Source organism: Mirounga leonina, unplaced genomic scaffold (assembly GCF_011800145.1).
Source record: "Mirounga leonina isolate KUSES-001 unplaced genomic scaffold, KU_Mleo_1.0 Mir_94, whole genome shotgun sequence".
Classification (NCBI taxonomy): Eukaryota; Metazoa; Chordata; class Mammalia; order Carnivora; family Phocidae; genus Mirounga; species Mirounga leonina.
Window position 1 is genome coordinate 44780511 of NW_023270855.1, and position 23691 is coordinate 44804201.

Sequence of the window (23691 nt, forward strand, 5' to 3'; positions counted from 1 at the left end):
GGTCATTTGTTCTGGCAGCCCCCAGACACTCCCAAAGGTGGGTAAGACCCAACCAAGCCTCTTTAGTACCAGCTTCAGTGTTCCAACCCTTCTCCCACCTCCAGGGCGATCTCAGTTTCTATGTTCTATATGCTGAATTTTATTTTATTTTTTTAAGATCTACACCCAACATGGGGCTTGAACTCACAACCCCGAGACCAAGAGTCCCACACTCCACCATCAAGCCTGCCAGGTGCCTCCTACACTGATTTTTAGTTCCCTTTTTTTGTTTCTGGTTCTTAGGGATTGACTATTACTCTTTGGGAATTCAACTGTGTATTAATTTTTAAAATTGTTTTTCCTCAGCTTTATTGAGGTATAATTTATGACCCATAAAATGAAGCCATTTTGAAGAGAGTTTAATTTTTAGAAGACTTATAGAGCTAACTGTGTGCAATCATCACCACAAACCAACACATTTCCACCACATCAAAAAAGTTCCCATCGTGCCCTTATGGTCACTCGCTCCCATCCCCAGCCACCAGCCACCGAGGATTTGCTTTCTATCTCTATAATTTGCCCTTTCTGGACATTTCACATAAATGGGATCATACAGGTATGTGGTCTTTTGGGCCTGGCTTCTTCCACTTTTTTGTTGTTGTTGTTGAGGTTCATCCATGTTGCCTCTTTTTATTGCTGCGTATAGTGTTCTATTACGTGTAAAAAATGCTCGGTATCATTAGGCCTTAGGAGAATGTCAGTGATGAGCCACAACGCAAGCTCTGGGATGACTACACTAAAACATCTGGCAGTAACAGGAGCTGAGGAGGATATGGAGAAGCTGAACTCCTTGCTGGTGGGAACATGGAGGGTGAAACCAAACAGTGCATCTGGAAAGGGGAGGCAGATCTTAGAAAGTTAAACACAAGCTTACCAGCAACTCCACTCCTAGGTATCTAGGAGTATCTAGGAGCCACAGGAAACACAGGTCCCCAGCAAGACTGGCACACAAAAATTTACAGCAACATTATTCATAATAGCCCCCAAACTGCCAATAGCTCAAATGTCCATCAAATGGTAAGTAAATCAAATGTGGCATCTCCGCACAATGGAATATGATTTGCAATGAAAAGGAATGAAGTGGTGACACACAGAAGTTCCTCGAGGGCAGGAGATTTTGTTTGCTTTGTTCACGGATGACCAGGGCATATAACAGGTGCTCATTAAGTATATGGTGAATGGACATGTCTTTAATCTGGCTCTGCCAAGTGAACAATGTAAATCACTTGATTAAACTGTTCATTTTTAAAGGATTTTATTACATTTTGAAAAAATGGCCATATTTACAGTCATAAAAAAATGCTCAGAATACTGAAAGTAAGGATACAAAAATAATCTATATTAACGAGTTTGCCTTTCGTACATGCTACTCAGTAGGATTAACGTCATGGCGAGTTTTGAAACCAGTACGTATCGTTAGAGCTGCTGCTGTAAGACTCAGAGGAGATTATGGAAGATAGTATCTAAGGAAAAAATAACCTGGCCAACATCCACTGTAAACCTTAGCTACGGTTTTTTATTTTAAAAAGGCAAAAGGTTTTCCCAGTATTTAGAGTTGAAAGCATTGAAATGGGATGGTAACTTCGAAACAGTACACTGCCAACTGCCACAGGGTGAGTATGGATGCAGAACATTCATCAGAAACTGGAAGGTCAGCCCCCAGTGCCACATACACAGTTAGTAATTACGCTCCTCGATTCAGCTTTGTCAGATGTGCAAGGGTAGGGCTTACTTTTGCAAGAGGAAAGAAATTCTCCAGAAAGGTGATGCCTAGGTAGGTAGTTGACCAAGAGCCTTACGATTCGTTCCTTTTCTTTTCTTTTAAAAATACATTTTCAGCACGCAACTTTTCTGTCTCCTGAGAAGTAAATTTTAAAAAAAGGAAAAGAAAAAAAAATTAAGGCTCAAATGCTTACAGTTTCATCAAGTTTATATTTCAAATTAAGACTACAATTTGTAAATGATTTATAACATTAAACAAGAATCTGATTACGTGAGAGCCTGACAACGGACTAAATTATCCTTTTAATAATAAGGACTGATATATATTTTTTTAGTTCATTAAGTTCCCCAAAGAAGGCATTTGAGTGATTTGATGATTAAATTAAACTTTAAACAATCATTCTAAGACCAGGCTGAGTTTATTTAGAGTACTTTTCAGAGCTTACCTCAGCGAGCCTGACATTCTCCTTCTTCAGCCGCACGACGTACTGAATCTTCTGATGCAGGTTTTGGTGACCGACCAACTTCCCATTTTCCTCAGCAAGACACTCCACCTGCTTCCTTAACATTTCCATCTCCTGCAGGCAAATCAATCCAGGGAGGGGGAAATGAGCTGCTCTTAATTTTGCTTTTACAATCACATTATTTCGTGCCTCCCAAGAGCACGAAGTAGGTCAACTACTTGGCCAACTACCTGGGTGCCAGAGAGCCCAGGTTCCCGGCTTTCATGGCCATTCATCCCTGCGCATGCCAGAGTGACTCTAAACCATGGATACCCCCTCCCAGACATGTCCTAAGCACATGAAAACAACCAATACACAAACGCACCTGGAATATTCTCTCCTTTTCCTCATACAGTTCTTCCAGCTTTGATCTCAGCTGTTCCTTTTCTTGGAACGCTTTAGATTCCAAAGTTCTGGTTCGCTCGACTTCCTCAGCCATTCTAAGGCAGTCCATCTCTTTGTTCTGAAGGGTACTCTGGACTTCTTCTAGGCTGTAACAACAAATAGCATTTTGTGGGATTCCAAAGGAACATAATTACAACAGTATTCAAATGAAACATTATTCACCCAAGCCCAGAATTTTGATTTGAAAGCATCACAAATATTCAGCCCTCCCCTAGTGACGGCATAGGGAGATTTGGCAAAGGATGCAGATAGGCTTCTTTTGTTATTTTATCCAAGACTTTCATTTTGGAAAACTCCTCAAACCATTTTTTAAATAATAAAAATTTAGAATGGAAACTTCTGGATCTGGCTCCTTTGGAGCAAATGTAACTTAAGTATTATTATAGTCTGCATAGTTTATTCAATGCCCCATATCTTCATTCTTTTGGATTTCAAAAACTGGTTCTCAGACCATAGGACACCAGTCATTTCTTCAAGGATGTGCTATTCAAAATTCATACACTCTACAACTGTCAATTGAAAAGAAAAATGAGGAACAAAGTTATTATGGAATTACATAGAAATGCACTATTTTAATAAAATTGTGTGAATCCTATAAGCTGTCCAAAAGAAAGAAGTACTTTTTACTGCATTTTTTTTTTTTTAAAGATTTTTATTTATTTATTCATGAGAGACAGAGAGAGAGAGGCAGAGGGAGAAGCAGGCTCCCAAGAAGCAGAGAGCCTGATGCGGGACTCGATCCCAGGACCCTGGGATCATGACCTGAGCCGAAGGCAGACGCTTAACCATCTGAGCCACCCAGGCGCCCCTTTTTACTGCATTTTTATGCATATGGAATAGAATGATTATTTTTTATGACATCATACTCAAAATTTAATACGCCATTTAAGGCAAGCTTATTTCAGGAGCAGTGTTTTCAGACTACATTCCGTGGAACCTCAGAAGAACAGCATGGGGAGTAGGCACTGATGTTCTCCCTGATTCACTTGGAGCTGTTCTGCATGTGTCTTGTGTACTTTGCTTCAGTTTGATGAAATTTCTGTGGCACTGCTGCTGCTTACCCATAAAAACTCATTTTCTTTGGGGGGGAAAAGGAAAAAAAAGGAGAAGCACACCCAGTTCCCAAGTGATGGTAAAAACTAAACTGGTCTAGGCTAAGCCTGGTTTCTCTACCCTACTGCCAGATACTGGTTTCTTCCACTTACCTGAAGGTGTGTTAATTCTGACCATGAAGCACAGGCCGATTCTTGGGGGCTAGTAGGAGTTTTTTTTCTCCCCTGACAAAAGAAAGCCCTTTTGAACCCACCTCATTACAAGCTGTGATCCTCTTGTTTATGACATTTGGGGCTATGGCAGCCATCTTGTGGCCAAGAGGCCACAAGCAAGAGTGCCGAAAGTCAAAGAATGGGAAAGGTATGGGTCCTTGATGGCATCATTGAGTCAGTGCACCTCCAGACCTCTTGTGATATGAAATTAAGCATCTCCTACCTACACCAGTTAGCATAGAATTCAGTTCCTTACCAGGAACTCCTTTTTTTTTAAGATTTTATTTATTTATTTGACAGAGAGAGACAGCAAGAGAGGGAACACAAGCGGGGGAGTGGGAGAGGGAGAAGCAGGCTTCCGGCTGAGCAGGGAGCCCGATGCGGGGCTCGATCCCGGAACCCTGGGATCACGACCTGAGCAGAAGGCAGACGCTTAACGACTGAGCCACCCGGGCACACCTCCTGGTAGCTTTTTAAAGCATCCTCACATGCACAAATAGATAACATTATGGTGAGAATCACTGCTGTGGGCTGGGCCCGATGAAACTGGGTGTGCCACTTTCTAGTGTGTGCTTCCCTTGCCCACAGAGTGAGGTCCTGTAACTTCTAGGGCAGTGTATCACTGGAGACTCTTGGTTCCTAGATTATGAAATAAATTACAGGCCAACTTAGCTTTTATTCTTTTTGCTGGAAAATCTAAAATGGCTATTATTTCTAAAATAGCTGCAATTCTACAAACTGTACAGCTGGATTCTCATAGATCCTGTAAGTGATCCACATTTCTGTCCTAGCTCTACAGTGACTAACTGTCTGGGAGGCAGTCCCTAAACTGCTCATGTGTAGAGCAAAGTATGGAACAAGCTGTTCCACATCTATACTCTTTGATGCTATAAAGCAAATGACTGGCTAACAAATCTTTTTACAGAATCTGTGGTCTTTGTCAGCTGATCATTAAAAAGAATTTTTGTTCTTTTTAATGGGGGGCTCAGTCGGTTGAACGTCTGCCTTTGGCTCAGGTCGTGATCCCAGGAACCTGGGAGGGAGCCCTGCATCGGGCTCCTTGCTCAGCGGGGAGCCTGCTTCTCCCTCTCCCTCTGCTGCCCACCCTGCTTGTGTTCTCTCGCTTTCTCTCTGTCAAATAAATAAAATCTTAAAAAAAAGAGAGAGAGAATGACAGATCTCTATGTAATTTTTGACATACTAACTTGGATGGAGTTCAAATAACTGCATGACAAAATTCCTTCTGTTGCCACTAACTACGTGAGTAAGATTTCTCAGCACTTACAGTTATAAAAACAAAGTAGGAACAGAGGTGGTACTGAATATTGTCTCATTCCAGAATTAAGTATAACAGAATAGTGAGTAACTGAAGCAAAAGCATGAAGATAAAATGCACTGGGAGATGCATTTCCACTTAAATTTTACTATGTATAATAATTCATAAAAACTTACAAATTAAGGACACCATGATTAATAATAATTGTAATGAAAACTCAATCCAGAAGAAATACAGCACTAGAGCCAGCCATACAAATACAAATTACTTTTACGACACAAGAAACTTTTACAAATTACTTCCCATTTGTATATATACTTTTGTTGCCCAGTTATATGATAGGGTAATAAAAAAAAATTCCCAAACAATATATTAAATTAGGATATAATTCTGTGTAGGTATGGAACAGAAACTCAATTTGAAAAGAAAAAGGAACAATGTACAATTTTAGATTTAGGAATTTGTTCCTGTATTGTGAAATGGATAGAAAGTAGCAGGTCAGTGGGATACTTTTAACAGAACACCACCAGAGCTTTACTTCTATGGCCAGTTCAAGGTGAGACTTTTGATAGGACAATGGCCGGAACAAAACTGGAGATGTGTCAGAAGTGGGATCCGAAACCACGCCTCCATGCAGAGACCAGAAGTCTGGACCATGAGAAGCAGGTGCTGGAGTCTGTGCCTAAGACCATTTGGCCATTCTGACACCAAGAAGTTTATTCCTACATGGCACTATTTTCAGTATGTAAGAACTTCCACTCCTTGCTTCAATGTAAACTTTCAGTGAGAAATTTTAGACATAAAGTCAACTCCAAAAATGTGCACGAGGGTATATGGTGTTTCAAAATTCTTTTAGGAGGTTTAATAAGTGAAAATGTTTAGGGCGCCTAGGTGGCTCAGTTGGTTAGGCGACTGCCTTCGGCTCAGGTCATGATCCCGGAGTCCCAGGATCAAGTCCTGCATCAGGCTCCCTGCTCAGCAGAGAGTCTGCTTCTCCCTCTGACCCTCCCCCCCTCCATGCTCTCTCTCTCTCTCATTCTCTCTCTCTCAAATAAATAAAATCTTAAAAAAAAAAAGTTTGAGGACCTCTTCTCTGGATGAATATCTATTCAGAGTGCACTATCTTTCTAATGTTTGACCGTTTTATTTCTTAATACCAACCAGCTTACATATTTTGAATTTGACAGAAAATACAGTATATCTTGTTCCTCTAAGAATGAGGCAGTTTATAAGATTACATAAATTAATCTGAAAACTAGATGAAAAAATTAAAATCCTGTTTATAGAACACATGTAAAGAGGCCCAAGGTTTTAAATCAGAGGAAACCAGAAGAAGGAAAGGAGTTACTTACCTGTGGATATAGTATTTCTTTCCTTAGAGAAGAAAGAAAAGACCTACAAGAACTTGAATTACGAAACAGTACACTTACTCTGCTTTCATTTTCAGCATTTCTTCAACTAATTTATTCTGTAATAAGATAAAAAGAAAAAGATGGCTTAAGTTTTTACCACTGCTAAGAAAAAAATTGATAGTAAGCAGTCCACTCTCCCTCATGGTAATGAGATCAATTAAACCAACATCCTCTTCCACACCCCAACGGTGCACCCCTAAACGGGGTGCCTGTCTCTTAAGACTTCACACACTACGCCCCATGAGGCCTCCCACGGGGACCCTATACCTGCTTCTATTCTAAATGGAAAACTCTGTGTGGGGATGCCGGCAGGAGACTAACCGCTGAAACACGAAGACAAATTCACAAATTCACTCTTATTTCATCAACGATGTCTAAATACTGATGGTAAATATCAAATTTAACAGTGGGAATACAGAAGAGACAGAAATTTCAAGAGTAAAATGGTTTCTAAAATCTATAACCACAGATGCTAAGTAGAAAAGCATTTCTCAGACAAGAAATGTAAAAAAAAAAAGGTTGTACTTTAGCAAGTCTTTCTTTGATCATTTCTTCTTGTTCATTCTTCAGCTGTTGATGATCTAGATGATTCTGTTCACTACAGAGATGAGAAAGGGAGGATAGGGAAACACAGTCAGGCATATTCAAGTATCACTTTCCTATCTGCTGTAACGCAGCAATGCCAAGTTATGCAACGAAAAGCTAACTCTGGTGATTAAGTCAAGTTAGCACAGTTCACAAATGTGATTGATATATGGGGATGAAATAAGGCACCTCCCCGGAATTCAGGATGCCTCCCATACAAAACTGAGATGAACAGAGCTGGGAAATCCAATCAAGGCCCGGGGAAAAGTAAAATAGAAATGGAGCCAAGAGTCGTACCAAATGAAGATCATATGTGAGCCAAAGGGGGCTGAGACAGGCGGTCCAGAAGCCTGGTGATCAGCTGGGAGGGGGCATCACTGGGTATGGGGAGGGCTCCTCAGGCCAGCCTACCATATGGAGCCCCAACGCCCCCTTTGCTTGGATTTCATGGTCAGCTGGCAATTTTCTGATGGCACTCTGGCGTCCCATGTATGTTGACACCAGGAAGGGGACTCCCTGAGCGCCAGACATAAATCTTTTCATGGAAAAGGAATGCTCCTCTATATAAAGGAAATTACATTTTGGACGATGCATCAGTATCATGTGAATCTCATTAATGGGAGTCCATCTCTGTGAGCTTGACGAGGGCAGGATCATAAATTTGAGTTTCTGTGGGCCACCCCTGCACCAGGGGGACATCCCCCAAGGAGAACCTGCCTGAATGCCACAGACTCCTCTAGAAATAGCTCTCACTGATGAGCAAAAAATCGTTTCTTGAAGGAAAACAGAAGGTCCAGTAGTTTCTTTCACTTAATGAATCTGGCAGCCTAGACAGAAATGGTAATGAGACCTCAGTGAGGAAAACGCCCGAAACCATTAGAGAAGTGTTTTCTGTGCTCTAACCCAAAAGTGGGTAAACTTTTTCTGTCAAGAACCAGACAGAAAATATTCTAGGCTTTGGGAGTCATGGGGGGTCCCTGTCACAGCTATTCCACTTGGCTGCTGTAATATCAATGCAGTATTTAAATGAAAGGACATGATTGTGCTCCAATAAAACTTTCTTGACCAGGGCGCCTGGGGGGCTCAGTTGGTTAAGCGACTGCCCTCGGCTCAGGTCATGATCCTGGAGTCCCGGGATCGAGTCCCGCATCGGGCTCCCTGCTCAGCAGGGAGTCTGCTTCTCCCTCTGACCCTCCCCCCTCTCATACGCTCTCTCTCTCTCCATTCTCATGCTCTCAAATAAATAAATAAAATCTTTAAAAAAAAAAAAAAACTTTCTTGACCAGACACGCTGTGGGCTTGATCCGACCCCTGAGCCACAGTTTTCTCCCACTCTGATCTTTCAGGAAGGAGATTCTGTATGGCTTCTTATAAGGGACATGTGGCTATGAAATAGAGTGTTTTTAATTGTGATTTTATAAATGGGCTAAAAACATTCTATGTTCCATGCTCATACTAGCTCTTGATAAAAGACAGTGTACCACGTACTGTGCTTTTCTTTCCATGGGGGTGGAGCATGTAGACAGCAGGTGCGCAGACTGCGGACTACCCGCGTCAGAATCATCTGGAAAGGGTAGTGCTACTAAATTGAGCATCTCCAATGCTCCCTGACACGTGAAGAGAAGCATTCAGGAGTACGCTGTTAGCACAGCCACCGTTACGATGCGCAAGCATCCGTTGTCTCAGTTAGGCTTTGGACAGTGCATCTCAGGGCTGCTTCTGGACGGGGAAGGGGAGCGCGTCTGCCCAAGACCTGCCGGCAGGGGTAGGCATAGCAGGCACCCCGAATCTGGGAAGCTGAATTCAGTCAGGGCCTCCATCCCACATGGAGACCCCCTCTGATTCACTTCAACTTGCTGCATACTTTTCCAGGCCACCCTCATCTCGAATCCCTCCAGAAAGTTCACAGAAGGGCAGGATCGTAACTCTACCCTGTATACCTAGTATCTGCCACTTACTGAGTGACACCCTTCAGCCAAGCACTGTAACCAGCACTTTATCCACGTTATTTTCGGTCTTGAAAACACTGTGTGAGAGAGAGCCATCATTTTCCTCATTTTATGGCTCAGGAAGCGGAGGCACTAGAAGTTAAAAACTGTGTCCAAAGTCACAGGACTTTCAAGTGTCAGAGATAGGACAGAGCCCGGGTGTGACTGCCCATGACACCAGGCTGTGCCATTAGCAAATACAACTAGAAAACTGCCGTAGCTAAAGGCAAACCACATGCACAGATACCCAAACCCAAGGGAGCGCTCCTCTGGAAAGCTCCTTCCTGCGCACGAGCATTCCCTGGACCATGGGTCATGAAGCAAAATCATCTGGTAGGAAATCCTCCCTTTTTCTGCTGGACCTCTGGAACCTTGTCTTGTCGAGGTCATAGCTTCCTCACCCCACGCCCCTTTTCTGTCAAATAGCAGTAGACAGTTTGGTTCAAATGTTTCACATGCCGGAAATTCATTTCAATAGCTCTACAACAATGCAAAGGTTAACAGAGTAGGCAAGATCATGAAGGCCTTATTCTCCCGTTCTGGAAAAAGCAGTCCCCTCATCAGCCCTGACTCAAAAGCAACCGACGGGGCATCCCCTGGACTAGTGCCGAACACCGTGCACGCCGGGAAACCAGTTCCAACCGCTCTCCCCTAACTACACCCAGGCAGGCCAAGAGTTAGCCCACAGAGTTCTGGTGGCTCTTTCTCACCTGTTGTTCTTTTCCCTCTCAAGATCGTCCAGCTGACTTTGCAGGAGCCAGTTTCTTTCTCGCAACTGCTCAGCTTCCGTGCGGAGGCTTTCCATTTCACACAACTGCTCCTAATAAGACATCAAATCATGTCTTTTCAGAAAACATGTTGTAGGAGGCATGATTTTGCTCCTGAAGGCCACACATGAGACACATATTCCTATTTTAAGCTCCTCGATGCATAAAACACTGCATGGGTATCGCTGGATAAAAAGGGGACTATGACAAGCTCTTGTGGGCCTGGAACTGTGACTCATTTTCATACCCACGGTATGTTAAACATAGTCTCTTATCAATATCACAAAATTCATTAATATCTCTTTATGAAAAAAGATGTTCAAAAGTCTCTACTTTGGTAAATGTTCTATTTGATTCTATTTAATAAATTCTAATAAAAAAAACTGATGTAGGGAATATAGTCAATAACACGGTAATAACATTGTCTGGTGACAGATGGTAGCTACACCCATAGTGAGCACACCGTAATGGACGGAACTGTCAAATCACTATGTTGTAATGTAGCGTCCAACTGAGTGCCATAGACCATCACTCAAAATCCTTACGTGAACTCTAATTTGAAAATCATGAGCATAACCATCCAGAAAAAATAAATACGTGTCTGCAAGGAGTGTCCTTTCTCCTTTACTTCTACTTGTCCATTGTTTGATTTCTTTTAACCTGACCCAATTTCTCCTGAGTCCTAAAATCATGCCAATCTGGGTAGCAGCCACATTCCTGGGATAGCAGCATACTGAGAGCTGCCCTAAATAAAAAAGCAAGGAATGATCCCCCCCTCCATGAGGATCAAAGCTTAAGAGAGTGCTGTTTTCATGTCCTGTCATTTGGTTACAGTAAGCTAATTTTGTTCCTAAACAAAAACTCACTACAGGGCAAGGGCTTCACAAGCTAACTGCGATCTTCTACGAAGCACCCTCCCTGCTCTACCCACACCCCTCCGCACCCACACACCACACACCCAGGCGCTCCTCCACACACCTCCCGCCCCTCAATACTCCTCTAAACACACTCCCCCACATACAATCACCGTACCCCCAAGTCCCTGGGTAAAACCAAAACCAAAACCAAACCAAAAGGAAGTTTAAAAGAAGGGCAAACAAGAATTTTTTTTTTTTTAAAGATTTTATTTATTTATTTGGCAGAGAGAGACACAGCGAGAGAGGGAACACAAGCAGGGGAGTGAGAGAGGGAGAAGCAGGCTTCCTGCGGAGCAGGGAACCCGATGCGGGGCTCAATCCCAGGACCCTGGGATCATGACCCGAGCCGAAGGCAGACGCCTAACGACTGAGCCACCCAGGTGCCCCAAACAAGAATATTTTTAACTATCATAGACAAAAGCAAATCTCTCTAATATATAAAGAATGCCTACAAATCATTCAGGAAAAGCCCAACAATAGGAAGATGGGCAAAGGGGCGCCTGGGTGGCTCAGTTGGTTAAGCGGCTGCCTTCGGCTCAGGTCATGATCCTGGAGTCCCGGGATCGAGTCCTGCATCGGGCTCCCTGCTCAGCTGGGAATCTGCTTCTCCCTCTCCCGCTTCCCCCTCTTGTGCTCTCTCTCTCACTCTCTCTCTCAAATAAATAAATAAAAAATCTTTAAAAATCTTTAAAATTAAATCTTTAAAAATAAAAAAATAAAAAGACGGGCAAAGGATATAGGTCAGAGAAATAGAAAAACCAAAGATGTTCCATCTTATTCCTAATAATAAAAATACAAATTTTAAAACTACTGAGAGCATGTGCCTTAGCTACGAAACTGGCAAGGATCTAAGTCAGGCAGCACTGTGATCAGAGTAGCTGGTATGGCCCGGGTACGATACCATCATAAAAAACAAACGCTTCCAGATGTGGTTACATATGGGAACTGGCCACAGTGGGAACCGCCAGGGACACTCACCTAGGGAGTGTGGAGTCAGCAGGGGGAGGCTTTTCCGTGTACCCTTTAGTTCTGCGCCTTTTGAATTTTGTATCATCGGTAATCACGAGATACTATTTTACTTATTTATTTTGGATACTGTTTGTTTTAAAAGATTAGGTTTATGCAGAAAAATCATGCAGTTACCTTTATCCTGAGGATTTCAGCATTTTTGACTTCTCTGTCTTCGTTTAGCTTTGTTACAAGGTGTTGCAGAGAAATCTTAGAGGCTCTTCCATCTTCTATCTCTTGTTCTTGTGTTTCCAGGAGTTTTGCCAAATGTGTTTGAAAATGAGGTGGTGTTTTAGGGCTCTATGATAAAATTAAATTTCATCCGAATACTTGATTAAGTGAGGTTTGATAAAGATTTCACGGTAAATGTATATGCCAAGCACACAGAAAACACTCAGCTGTTTAGCTTGTTATTCTAATTCCTGTCCAATTAAAACAAATAAAACACCGGTACCTTTTTATCAAGTAAAAAGCAGAAAAGGTGTTGGTGAAAAATCTCTTTCTATAAAAAAAAAATGAAGCTACGGTCTTCATAATTTCCAAACTTTTATCACTCACGAAACTTCATTCTTCCCACAACACACTCTTTTTCTGACAAGTACCTGGGGATACTCGGTAGCAGAATCCATTACGTGTTCAAGCTGTCTCATTTTGAAGTTATATTCATTCTTTTTCTGTTCTACTTCCTCCTTCTTCTGGTTCAGCTGGGAAAATTGAACAGAGGTGAGGTGACGCGTTAGAAAATCATAGGGGGCCCATGGTCCTGTTAGAATAGAAAAGCTGCCCAAGGTAGGAGGATACAGACTTCACATTATTTTGTCAGGACTTCAGTAACAATCTGGAAAGCAGTAAGGTATTAAAAGCAGCCCAGACCACACCAATGTTGACAGCTATAAAACGCTGCGCCTGCTGCTCGTGTCTGTGGACCTTGGTTGCTGCTCTGACCCTCTTGTCTCCCGCTCTCTCACAGTGTTTTAAAAAAACGTTAAGCTTCACAGGTAATCAAAGGGTCATCTCAGGAAAATTAAATATAAAACAACAGCCAACAAGCAGACAAAAGTCAGCCATAACCTTGCCCCAGAGGTTAGAACTTGCTGGTGCGTGTCGGGGGCTGGGGTGGGCAGAGAGGCAGCCAAGCAAGTCGGAACCCATGTAAGCAGCCGAGTCGTTCAGAGCCCACCGTGCAGCCGGCCCACCTAAGCACCCGACGGGCCCTCCTTTCTGTATACCGGAAGAAGGAGCCGAGGCCCTGGATCTCACCTCGTGCTGAAGTTCTTGGATCAGGGCCTCCTTCCTGGTCATCTCCTCCTGCGCAGATTGCAGCAGCTCCGAGTGCTTCTTCGAGGCTTCTGTGAGCATATTCAGCTGCTCAGTGGCATGGGCCAGGTCCTCGCAGAGCATATCCCTCTGTCAGGGGACAATCCCCACAAAGGAAGAATCCTCTCTTAACTGGGTGCTCCACTAAGGATTTGCAAATCACCACTATGTGCAATTTTAAAAGGTTAGGAAAGTTTTAAAAACTTTTTTTTTTGCTTATGTGTGAATCCTTTCCAAAGCAAACCAAACAGTTAATATTTAAGTGAATGCGTCTAAAGAGAAACATTACAGGAAATTCCTACAGGTATCCCCTTTCCCCTAACATCAAACCTTTCCCCTCACCCCCAGGATCTCAAAGTTGATCGCTCTTCCCTTAGGAGGACTCCAGACACAGCTGTCTGACCAACTAACTCTAGACGTTTATACACTGGAAGGTAAAGAGCTGTAAAGACGAGTGCCCCCAGCCAGTTCGGGGAGGGCCTGGGCAGTCACCAGACAGTGTGATACGTAGTCATAGGCCGTCAGAGTTTCAGGGGAGTAGCTTGATGGAAAGTGGCAGAGAGAATTAGGAATCCTGTGGGTTGCATACATAATTCCTATGTACACAGCATGCAATCCTTTCCAAGTTAGAGCAGAATCTGCTTACTCTAACTTTCCAAATGTGCATGTGTATATGTACATATATGTATTAACTTATATAACTACATACGAATTAACACGTACAATATTATAATACAGAGAATACGTATATATAGAATATATGTTATGTACAGTCACATACAATAATAATGTATGTGTATATAAATGATACAAGAGTGTGGGAAAAATGTAATACACCCCAGGTGCACACACACAGATACCTGATGTACCACACACATTTTTCCATGTATTCACTCTTTCATCCTATCACTTTTCAGGGGGCAGGCTCGATTTCATCTTATGAATGCACCACAATTCAACCCATCACTGAATATTTTGGCTGATTTGAATTTTTCACTATTATATGCCTTTATATTCTCACATCTAGATTATTTCTTTAGGCTGATTTCTAAAAGTGCAAATTCGAAGCATATGCAAAAAAAAATGAAAGCTGGGTATTACCAGACCACCTCCCCAAAGGCTAAACTTCAGCTTCACCAGAATTGAGAGTCATCACCCTTCTCTGCTATCTTCCTTGGGTCTTAATATTTACCAGCTACAAGATCAGGAAGTAGCTCTGTTTTTAATTTGAGTTTCTCTGACTTCAGCAGGGTTTTATTCCTCCCAGGGGAGCTACTCATGCACCTCCCCATGTCCCTTTCCCCGCAGGGTGTGTCTGTCCTTTCATGAATCTTCAGATTCCTAAGAGCTCTTGTATGGATTAAGGCAAGGACCCCTTTGTCCCCAGTTGTAAATACTTTAGCTAATGAAGCCGGGAGATTAGTAAAAAGGGAATGTGAACTAACTGTGGGGTGAGTTCCACTGGAATCTAAGATACTTCAATATGCAGAGTCACCCTTATTTTTTTAAGGAGGGAAGAGAAAGAGAGACCCGAGGAGACAGAGAGAGGAAGGAAGGACTTTTGGGTGAATCGTACTGAGCGCCCATCATTCAGCTATTCCCACTCACACAGCAAGGCTTCCGTCTGCGCTCTGGCAACAGGCCATGGCCAACTGAAGTTTTAGTCCCCATCTTATACTCTGTACAAGACCTTAGGGTGTGCCTTTTATGTGCCAACTTTTCCTTTTCTTTTAAATTTTTCTTTTTTTTTTTTAAGTGAAGTAGAGTTGACCCTGTGTATGCCCTTTTCAACTAGCCTCCCAGAACTGCCTCCAGGTCCCAGGGGCTGAGCCCTTCCAGGGTGCCTGGCAGCGTCTGCAGCACTTTCCACGTATCACCTCATTTCAGCTTCTCCTCTTACACACGAGGCAGTAGTTTGTTATCTCTGCTCCAGGGATGTGACAAATGAGGCACAGAGGGAAATGTAACTTTCACAGGGTACAGAGCCATGACTCAGATTCCCAAGCAGTCCAACCCCACAGCCTGTGCCCTTAAGAGCTTATCACTCGTCTCATCTTCCTTTGACCTGGATTTTACCTGCCTGTTTTAATCTCCTTGTATTGTATATATGTTAGCAGCTTCAAGGCCCTTCTGGGTTACAGGAGGATATAAGGACAAACCACCGGGTTTATCGGCCTTGGATATCTACCCCCGCAGGTTCTCACAGCTCCAAACTAGTGTGTACAAAATGTGTTTCACTAACTCCCCTCAGGCCTCTTCTCGTCCATCTCAGGGGTACACAGAACCCTCCTCGGTCACCGTGGCTGGAGCCCTCGGTGCCCACTCTGAATGCTCCTGCCGCCATGGCACCCAACCTGCGGACACCAGCAACTGTCAGCGGTCCTTATGAGGCACCGCCCAGTTCTAGCTCGCCCTATATCCCCACCAGCGCTTCTGGGCCCAGGCCTTATCGCCTTTGGCCTGGGCTAAAGTCCACACTGCCCTGCTTTCCTAAAAGATACAGCTGATGTTCCTCGAGACCCTCCATGACACACTCCCCGACCTCCAGCCAGATGTGCCCCACCGCCCCCCTTGCTGGGGACGCTCCGTTCCACAAACACCCACAGCGGCCAAGCTTCCCTCCCCCAGAGAAGTCTTATACAAATCTGATCTCTGGGAAGAGCTCTGGAATTCTCCAAGCATAATCAATCCCCTCCTCCCCTTCCTGTGCTCCCAGGTCATGGATTACATCTAAATACATCTAACTCTTAAGCTAGATGGCATATTTTGAGGTAAGTAACAGTGTTTCAATCATTCTTCCGTTCCCAAATGCCAAGCCAGGCAAGGATGTAGGGTAAGTGGGCTCAATAGCCATTTGTTGAGTTTGTTTCATGGGTAGCATAGTTTAGCAAGAAAACTTTCTCTTTTCTTTTATTTTTTAAGATTTTATTTATTTGTCAGAGAGAGAGAGCACAAGCAGGGGGAGGGATAGAGGGAGAAGCAGACTCCCTGCTGGGCAAGGAGTCCGATGTGGGGCTCAATCCCAGGACCCTGGGATCATGACCTGAGCTGACGGCAGAGAAGCCTAACTGACCGAGCACCCAGGTGCCCCAAGAAAACTTTATTTCTAAAGCAACCACAGAGCAGTATACTCAGTGGGTTACCATCTGTGTGGAAAAAGGGAAAACTAAATGTATATGAGACTTGCCTAAAATATCTCTGGAAGGAATACTCGAGGGAATGTATACTGCTTTATATAATTTGTGTTTTGAACCATGTGATGGTATGGCTTAGTATTAAAAAAGATAAATTTATACCAACAACAAAAATTAAAACCCACTTTAGCTAAAACACAAGAGGCAAGCCTGAGGTTAACCTGTTACCCAGCTCTCTCTTTGCTCCCTGTTGCTGCCACCCTACCGAGTAAACACAGCTTCCACTCTGCTCCACTTCGGGAAGACGGTCAGTTCCAGGAACTTATCAGGTGTTAGCACAAACGAATGAAAATCAACCAACTGGATAAAATATAACAATTTTAATGTTACCCATTAATGGCCTAACCCTAGGGAAAATTGCTCTAAGACATCGACAAGGGAAAAAGCAAAAAAAGAGTCAGAATGTGTTAACATCTACCTCTATGTCCTCGGAGAGTATTCTCAGTCTAAGGGCTTCTTTCAGATCCAGAATCTCCACTTCCTGTTTCTTAATCAACACTTTGCACTCGTCCTTGTCAGCCAAAGCAGAGTTGTATTTGCACTGCAAAAAAGAAAGTTATGCTACAAGAGCTGTTTTACTGTGTTTATATATATTTTTTTAAGATTTTATTTATTTATTTGAGAGACAGAAGGAGCTGAGGGAGAGGGACAGACTCCCCTCCGAGCAGGGAGTCTAACTCGGGGCTCGATCCCAGAACCCTGAGATCATCACCTGAGCCGAAGGCAGATGCTTAACCAACTGAGCCACCCAGGCGCCCCTACTGTGCTTATTTAAAGTAACAAGAAACTGTCAGAGCTCCAAGGTGATGATGAGATTACCACAAATCAATAAGTACTAGTTGGATGAAGGAATGGAAGGGTAAGTGCCCGAAAGGTGAGGAGATATCAGAAAGTCCCACAGATACCAGTGAAAACACATCCAGGTTTTTGGTAATCTCTACACCCAATGTGGGGCTTGAACTCCCGACCCCGAGATCAAGAGTCACACACTCCACTGACTGAGCCAGCCCGGCGCCCGTCTTATCATCACACCTTTATCAGGAGACTGCCATTAACAAACAAATGTGGAGAACAGCAAGCTCCCTTTGTAGCAGAGGAATGAGGAACGTGGACAAAAACCTTCACCTTGACCCGAGGTGAGGAGGAAGCACCAACACTCCACTGAGATATGTGCAAGGGAAAGTAGTTACTTGAGGAAAGCAGTTACTTGAGAAGATAAGAAAGTCCAACAGTGGAAAAAATTCACTATATATGAATGTTTCTGAACTTAACCAAAATGTGTCATTGTTTTTTCTTGAAGGAGTTAAGGAACACCACATACCCTTAACTATCACAGACCACGGCCAGTCTGTTTCTGATCAGCGATCCTGCCCAGTACACACAGAACACTGCTCCCGGGCTGGGGCAGTCGGGGCAGGGCCGCAGCCTACGCTGCCCCCAGACGCGCATGCTGCCCGGGGACAGAGTAAAGGCTCGGCAAGTGCTGCAAAGCCAGAAACCTGTGGAACTTTACCTAATGTTTCTGAACCGAGTTGACCATAGAAATCTGTTTTCTGGTGGAGCATTTGTTAAACTCTTGGGGAATCTGTGAAGTGTGGTATCTCGTCGGTGACAGAACTTACACTTATGTCCTTCAGTTCTTGGTTCAGGGTGTCTATGGTTTCTGTTTTCTCACAGACCGCTGTTCTCAGCTCCTGGACCTGGCTCATGAGGTCAGCTACAACTTCCTGACAAGGACAGAAACAGTATCTTCATACCCAGTGACATTAAGGAGGAGATCATTTTTAAAACAAATAGTCCTTCCTAATGACAATAAGAGAAGTCAATTTTATTTTAGCAAAATATCACCTTACATTATTATCAATTTATATTTTAATGCCTTTATACTATTTTTTTTTTTAAGATTTTATTTATTTATTTGACACAGAGAGACAGCGAGAGAGGGAACACAAGCAGGGGGAGTGGGAGAGGGAGAAGCAGGCTTCCCGCTGAGCAGGGAGCCCGATGCGGGGCTCGATCCCAGGACCCTGGGATCATGACCTGAGCTGAAGGCAGACGCTCAACAACTGAGCCACCCAGGTGCACGGCTTTATACTATTTTACTGAGTCATTTGCTTTGGTTTTTCTGAATGAATTAGAGGCAGGCATATAAGGAATTTATACCTAATTTCATACTTGAACATACATATTTCATTTACTATTCTGGTGAAAGTCAACAGCAGGGATTTGACAGTTTGTATTACGGGACTCAGAGCCAACAAGAAAAGGTCCTACTAACAGCATCCTAGTTAAAAGGGGCAGGATGTGTTTCAGACACAGTGCCGTAAGAAGTGACAGAGGGGCGCCTGGGTGGCTCAGTCGGTTAAGTGTCTGCCTTCGGCTCAGGTCATGATCCTAGGGTCCTGGGATCGAGCCCCACGTCCAGCTCCCTGCTCAGCGGGGAGCCTGCTTCTCCCTCTCCCTCTGCCTGCCTCTCTGCCTACTTGTGCTCTCTCTCTATCTCTCTGTCAAATAAATAAAAATCTAAAAAAAAAAAAAAAAAAAAGAAGTGACAGAATGGTTTGCTCTTGCAGTTCCATGGAGAATTAGCTTAAATAGAAGACCTTCTTTTCTGGCAACCTCGGAAGATGAACAAGGCCTAAGTGTCTATGAAAAGGCTAGCTACCAGTCACCCCCGGGAAAGGAGACTGGAACGTTAAAGCGTCACTTATAAAGACAAGGCAGAGGGATGCACCTTCGGCCTCTACCAACCTTGTCAGCATCTCTAGACTTCTCCAGAGAATGGATTAGTTTTTCTGTAGCACATAAACTCTCTTCCAGTTTCTGTACTTTTGCCATCTATGGAAAAAAGTATTTTTAGAAAAAGAATTAAATCACAAAGTTAACCACACACACATAGAGGAAAAAAAAGGAGAAGAAATCTGCTTTTCACATTATACAGTGCTCACTAGGATAACACTTGAAAAGGAGAAGCTGTGTTAAAAGGCGATGATTTTGTGGGTTTCCTCCAGGGGACCACCAACAAAGTATGATTATAGCCATCTAGGAGTTAGAAGAACAAGAGTTCAAAAATAATACAACCAACCAACAAGTCCTACTTTTTATTACCAATTTTTGACACCTGAGAGCTGAAACCATGTTTCTAATACACCTCTTCCGACACCAGAAACAGAAGTTACAGACCTCAAATGCTAGAATTAGAGCACAGGTCACTCACCTGCTGCTCACACTTGGCCATCTCTTTCTGTTTCTCCTGACGTACGACCTCAAGAACTTCTAAGATTTCTCTGGAAGAGAAGAACGATGTTTTTTACTCATGACTTCCTCCAAGGGAAACAGGAACTGAGTGTGTCTGTAGAGAAGAGATTCAATGAACTACTAGGGAACTCTGTGCAGCACACACTTGGTGGTAGGCGTTGCGTTCCAGCAGGAGTCAGGGGTCTACCTGTTTCTTCAACAACTATTAAAGGAGAGCCCATCTTTGTGCTATGAGTTTCTTTTTCTTCAGAGCACTTAGGACTTGCTGACGTAAGCACTTGTTTATTACCTATCTCTCTGTGCTAGAATGTGAAACTCATGGGTCAGGGATATTTTGTTCACTGTCTTACCTCTAAATAAATGTTTTGGCATTTACCAGAACAGTGCCTGGCTTGTTGGATATCACCTAGTATATGAACAAATGACTAAATGTTAACTTTTTCCCAACTAGGATGTATGCCCACTAGATGTATAAACCCCTGTATCCCGAGGCCTAGAGGAGAATCTGAGTCATACTAAAAACTCTACAAGTATCTGTTGAATAAGCAAATGCAATTTCTTCTCACTCGAGTAATGATCATCCTGTTGGCTAAGGCCAACAGACTGACCGAGATCACCAAGGGAAAGAGGAGAGAGTGGGAAAAAAGACAACGGCATTCATATTAAGAGACCAAGAGAGAAATAGAACAGCTAGAAAAAGAAGAGCAGAGACAGAAATAAAAATCAGTCCCCCATTCCCCCTCCATTTTGTTATAAAATTACTCTGATTTATTTAGAGAAGGCCCTAAGTTCTGATCACCGCCAACTGCTATTCATTTCATAAGTACCACAGCTTATCATATATATTTCTCTATATACCCTCTTACACAAAAGAATCTGATATTCATCTTAGAATGCTTAAAAAAATAACTTTACAGGGTTTCAGCAATAAAAAAAAAATAACTCAAGTTAATGTGGTAATAAATGATATTCTAGTCAACTAACGGAAAAGATAAATAACACTCACTTAGAACTGTTCTCTTTATCTTCTTCAAATTGTAATAATAATTTGTTATTGCGTTCTTTTTCTGCCTCAAAAAGCTCCACCAAATTCTAAAAGACAACGTCATATCAGATTTTAAGTAATTGTTACTAGCAACGTGTAGTCAACAAACACATCAAGTACCTTCTACGCTGGCGGGCACGATGGGCCAGAACAGGAAGTAAGAACAGGCCTTGCCCTGTGCCCCAGGGAACAATCACATATCCAGGACAAAAGCACCAATTACCAGTACCCTTCTTAACTTACATTCAGATCAGATTTCAGAGTTTCATTTTCTTTTTTGCAGTTTTGGAGGTTTTTTGAAAGTTGGTCAATTTCAAACTTCATTACTTCTTGTAAGTTGTCATAGGAATCCTGTAGGCAGGCTTTGCTCTCAAGAAGCTTTTCCTTCTCTAATCTTTATCAGGAAAACATTTTTACAATGGTAAATATAAACATTAAATGTAGTTCTGCTCCTCAGATTATCGGCAGTTCCAGTTCTCCCATCTACAGACCACTCCCAGCTGACAGAAGCCTTGACAGATGTAAAGCTCCTCATGAACTTGTGTGGAATGTGCACAGTACACAAACATGTAAGACACACTGGACCACAGAGCAGTGTGATGGGGATGGAAGAGATGGGGTGGGCATGTTAGCCTGTAGCCGTCTACCTCCTCATTCCTCCTCCTGCTGTCTCAAGCGGACATGTGTAACTGATGGGCGGTTTGGGGTCATGGATTCATTTTAGGGGGTTCCGGACCTAACCCTCCCTCATTTAAGCTGGAGACTGGCCATTAAGTCAGTTTTTTTTTTTTTTAAGATTTTATTTATTTATTTGACAGAGAGAGAGACAGCTAGAGAGGGAACACAAGCAGGGTGAGTGGGAGAGGGAGAAACAGGCTTCCCGCCAAGCAGGGAGCCTGATGCGGGGCTCGATCCCAGGACCCTTGGATCATGACCTGAGCCGAAGGCAAACGCTTAACGACTGAGCCACCCAGGCGCCCCCATTAAGTCAGTTTTGTTGACAGCTCACCTCTATCCATTCTTCACATATTCTCTCAACTCCAGGAAGGTTTTAAGATGGTAAATGTGGCTTTGATTTGAGCAAGAGAGTAAACCCCCTCAGACAGAACTCTCTCTTAATTCATATGATTATTATTTCCTGCTTTCTAAGTTCTCATTCCCTCGTTCGTCTCCGCCATGCTGTGACACACCCAAACATCCAGAGCTCAGCCAAGAACTCGTAAACAATGAACGTGACTCTGCACCATCCAAAACAGATGTCCCAGCTTACACACAGGTCATTAGACGGGGATCTATCTGCTTTACTAACTGAAAGCAGGGCAGAAGCAGCAAATTACAAAGTGGTATAAATCAGTTGCTAAAGACAGACATACAGACAATAGACGGGAGGGAGGGGGGATATGTGTATTTACGATACAAACTGTATATATAAAGCAGCCAAATGATTCAAGAAACACACAGTGGTATTGTGCTATTTCATGCAGGGGCCTTCTCAATGCCTGGAGAGCCACAGAGTGCAAGCAACCCACAGAGTGATGCACTCAAATGTTAAACCTGAGACATCGAGAAAAATTAAGTTATATCTAATTTAAACAGCGTGGCAATGCGCGTGATTTTTAAGACAGAGTTTAAGTACACAGTCAAATACAGTGGATTCTTAACATTTTAGATCTAGTTCAACTGACATATAAACACGAGGAAATGAAAATCCAGTGAGATTAGTGGAGTGACCTTTAAGAAAAAAAAATCACACAAAATTATTTTACAACAGAGCCAAGAGTCACGGATTCACATGTTAAAAACAAATGCCACGTAGGGGCGCCTGGGTGGCTCAGTCGTTAAGCGTCTGCCTTAGGCTCAGGTCATGATCCCAGGGTCCTGGGATCGAGCCCCACATCGGGCTCCCTGCTCGGCCAGGAGCCTGCTTCCCCCTCTCCCACTCCCCCTGCTTTTGTTCCCTCTCTAGCTGTCTCTCTATCAAATAAATAAAATAAAATCTTTAAAAAAAAAAAAAAAAACAAATGCCACGTGTCAGAAAAAAGGACAGTGCACCAGGGATGACAAATGGCCACTGGCCGGAGGCTTGGTGTTGGGGAAAGAGCGCGGGGCAGCGGAGGGCGTGCACACGCCCCTGTCTTACAGGAAAGGAGTCATTCACATGGCAGGGATGGGATTTTCAGAGGATGTTCAAAGACAGATTGTTATAAGAAAGCTCTCAATTTTGAGACTGCTATGCTAAACTTTTTTAAACCACACTGGGCAGGCCCAGCAAAAACATATCTATGGATGGATTTGGTCTGCAGATCTCAAATTTTCTTCCTCTATTTTAATTCCTTATATATGCAGAAAACACATACAAACTGCAGATTTAAACCTTTGCCACATCTCTCACACTCACAGTATCACATGCCAGATGTCCATTATTAAATTATTGCCACGGATCCATGAGATGGCATCAAAAACACAAAATGGTTTTATAAAAGGTTGAAATGAGCAAGAAAAAGAACAGTAAAAACAACTTACATCTGTCATCCCTTTGTTTCAAGGTTACTAGCACTGACTCCCACCAGCCTCTGGCGAGTCACTGCGGACAACAGTGATAGCTACTGGTTTGGTCTGCCTTGCACTGCCCTTTCTTCTAGTAAGAGTGTACCTTTCCTTCTGGAAAAGGCGCATCATGTATGCTGGGCCTACACCACCTCAAACCTTTGATAAGTGACTGGTCCAGAGGTAAGCAGACTGACTCTAGCAAGACCAATTCAGATTTTCCCTGGAATCGATACATGGCTTCTGGGACAAAGGATTTCATTGCAGGGGTCGTTATGCTAAGAGACAAAATATGGAGTTGTCTGAGCAATCTGTTCCCTGTCACATAAAGGCAGGCCCTCAATAGTAGGAGAGAGTAAGGGCAACATACTGAGGGAAGCAGAGCAGGGACTGAGAGAGGGAGAGATAGAGACAGACAGAGACAAAGAGAACGTGCACTGACA

General features: G+C 43.2%; 1 protein-coding gene across 1 annotated transcript in view; it reads right to left on the bottom strand.

Annotated features, from left to right (window-relative positions):
• Positions 1–1261: 1261 nt before the first annotated feature.
• KIF15 (kinesin family member 15) overlaps positions 1262–23691 on the bottom strand; it is a 67431-nt gene continuing 45001 nt past the window's right edge. Inside the window, exons 21-35 of the mRNA XM_034998148.1 lie at positions 20945–21095; positions 20663–20748; positions 19616–19685; positions 19150–19236; positions 18021–18125; positions 16817–16939; positions 13148–13294; positions 12490–12591; positions 12023–12187; positions 9906–10015; positions 7148–7220; positions 6641–6678; positions 2590–2755; positions 2208–2339; positions 1262–1897 (exon numbers count right to left, since the gene is read on the bottom strand). Of these exons, the coding sequence (XP_034854039.1) occupies positions 1835–1897; positions 2208–2339; positions 2590–2755; positions 6641–6678; positions 7148–7220; positions 9906–10015; positions 12023–12187; positions 12490–12591; positions 13148–13294; positions 16817–16939; positions 18021–18125; positions 19150–19236; positions 19616–19685; positions 20663–20748; positions 20945–21095 (1618 nt within the window). The 3' untranslated portion in view covers positions 1262–1834. The remainder of the gene's footprint in view (positions 1898–2207; positions 2340–2589; positions 2756–6640; positions 6679–7147; positions 7221–9905; positions 10016–12022; positions 12188–12489; positions 12592–13147; positions 13295–16816; positions 16940–18020; positions 18126–19149; positions 19237–19615; positions 19686–20662; positions 20749–20944; positions 21096–23691) is intronic.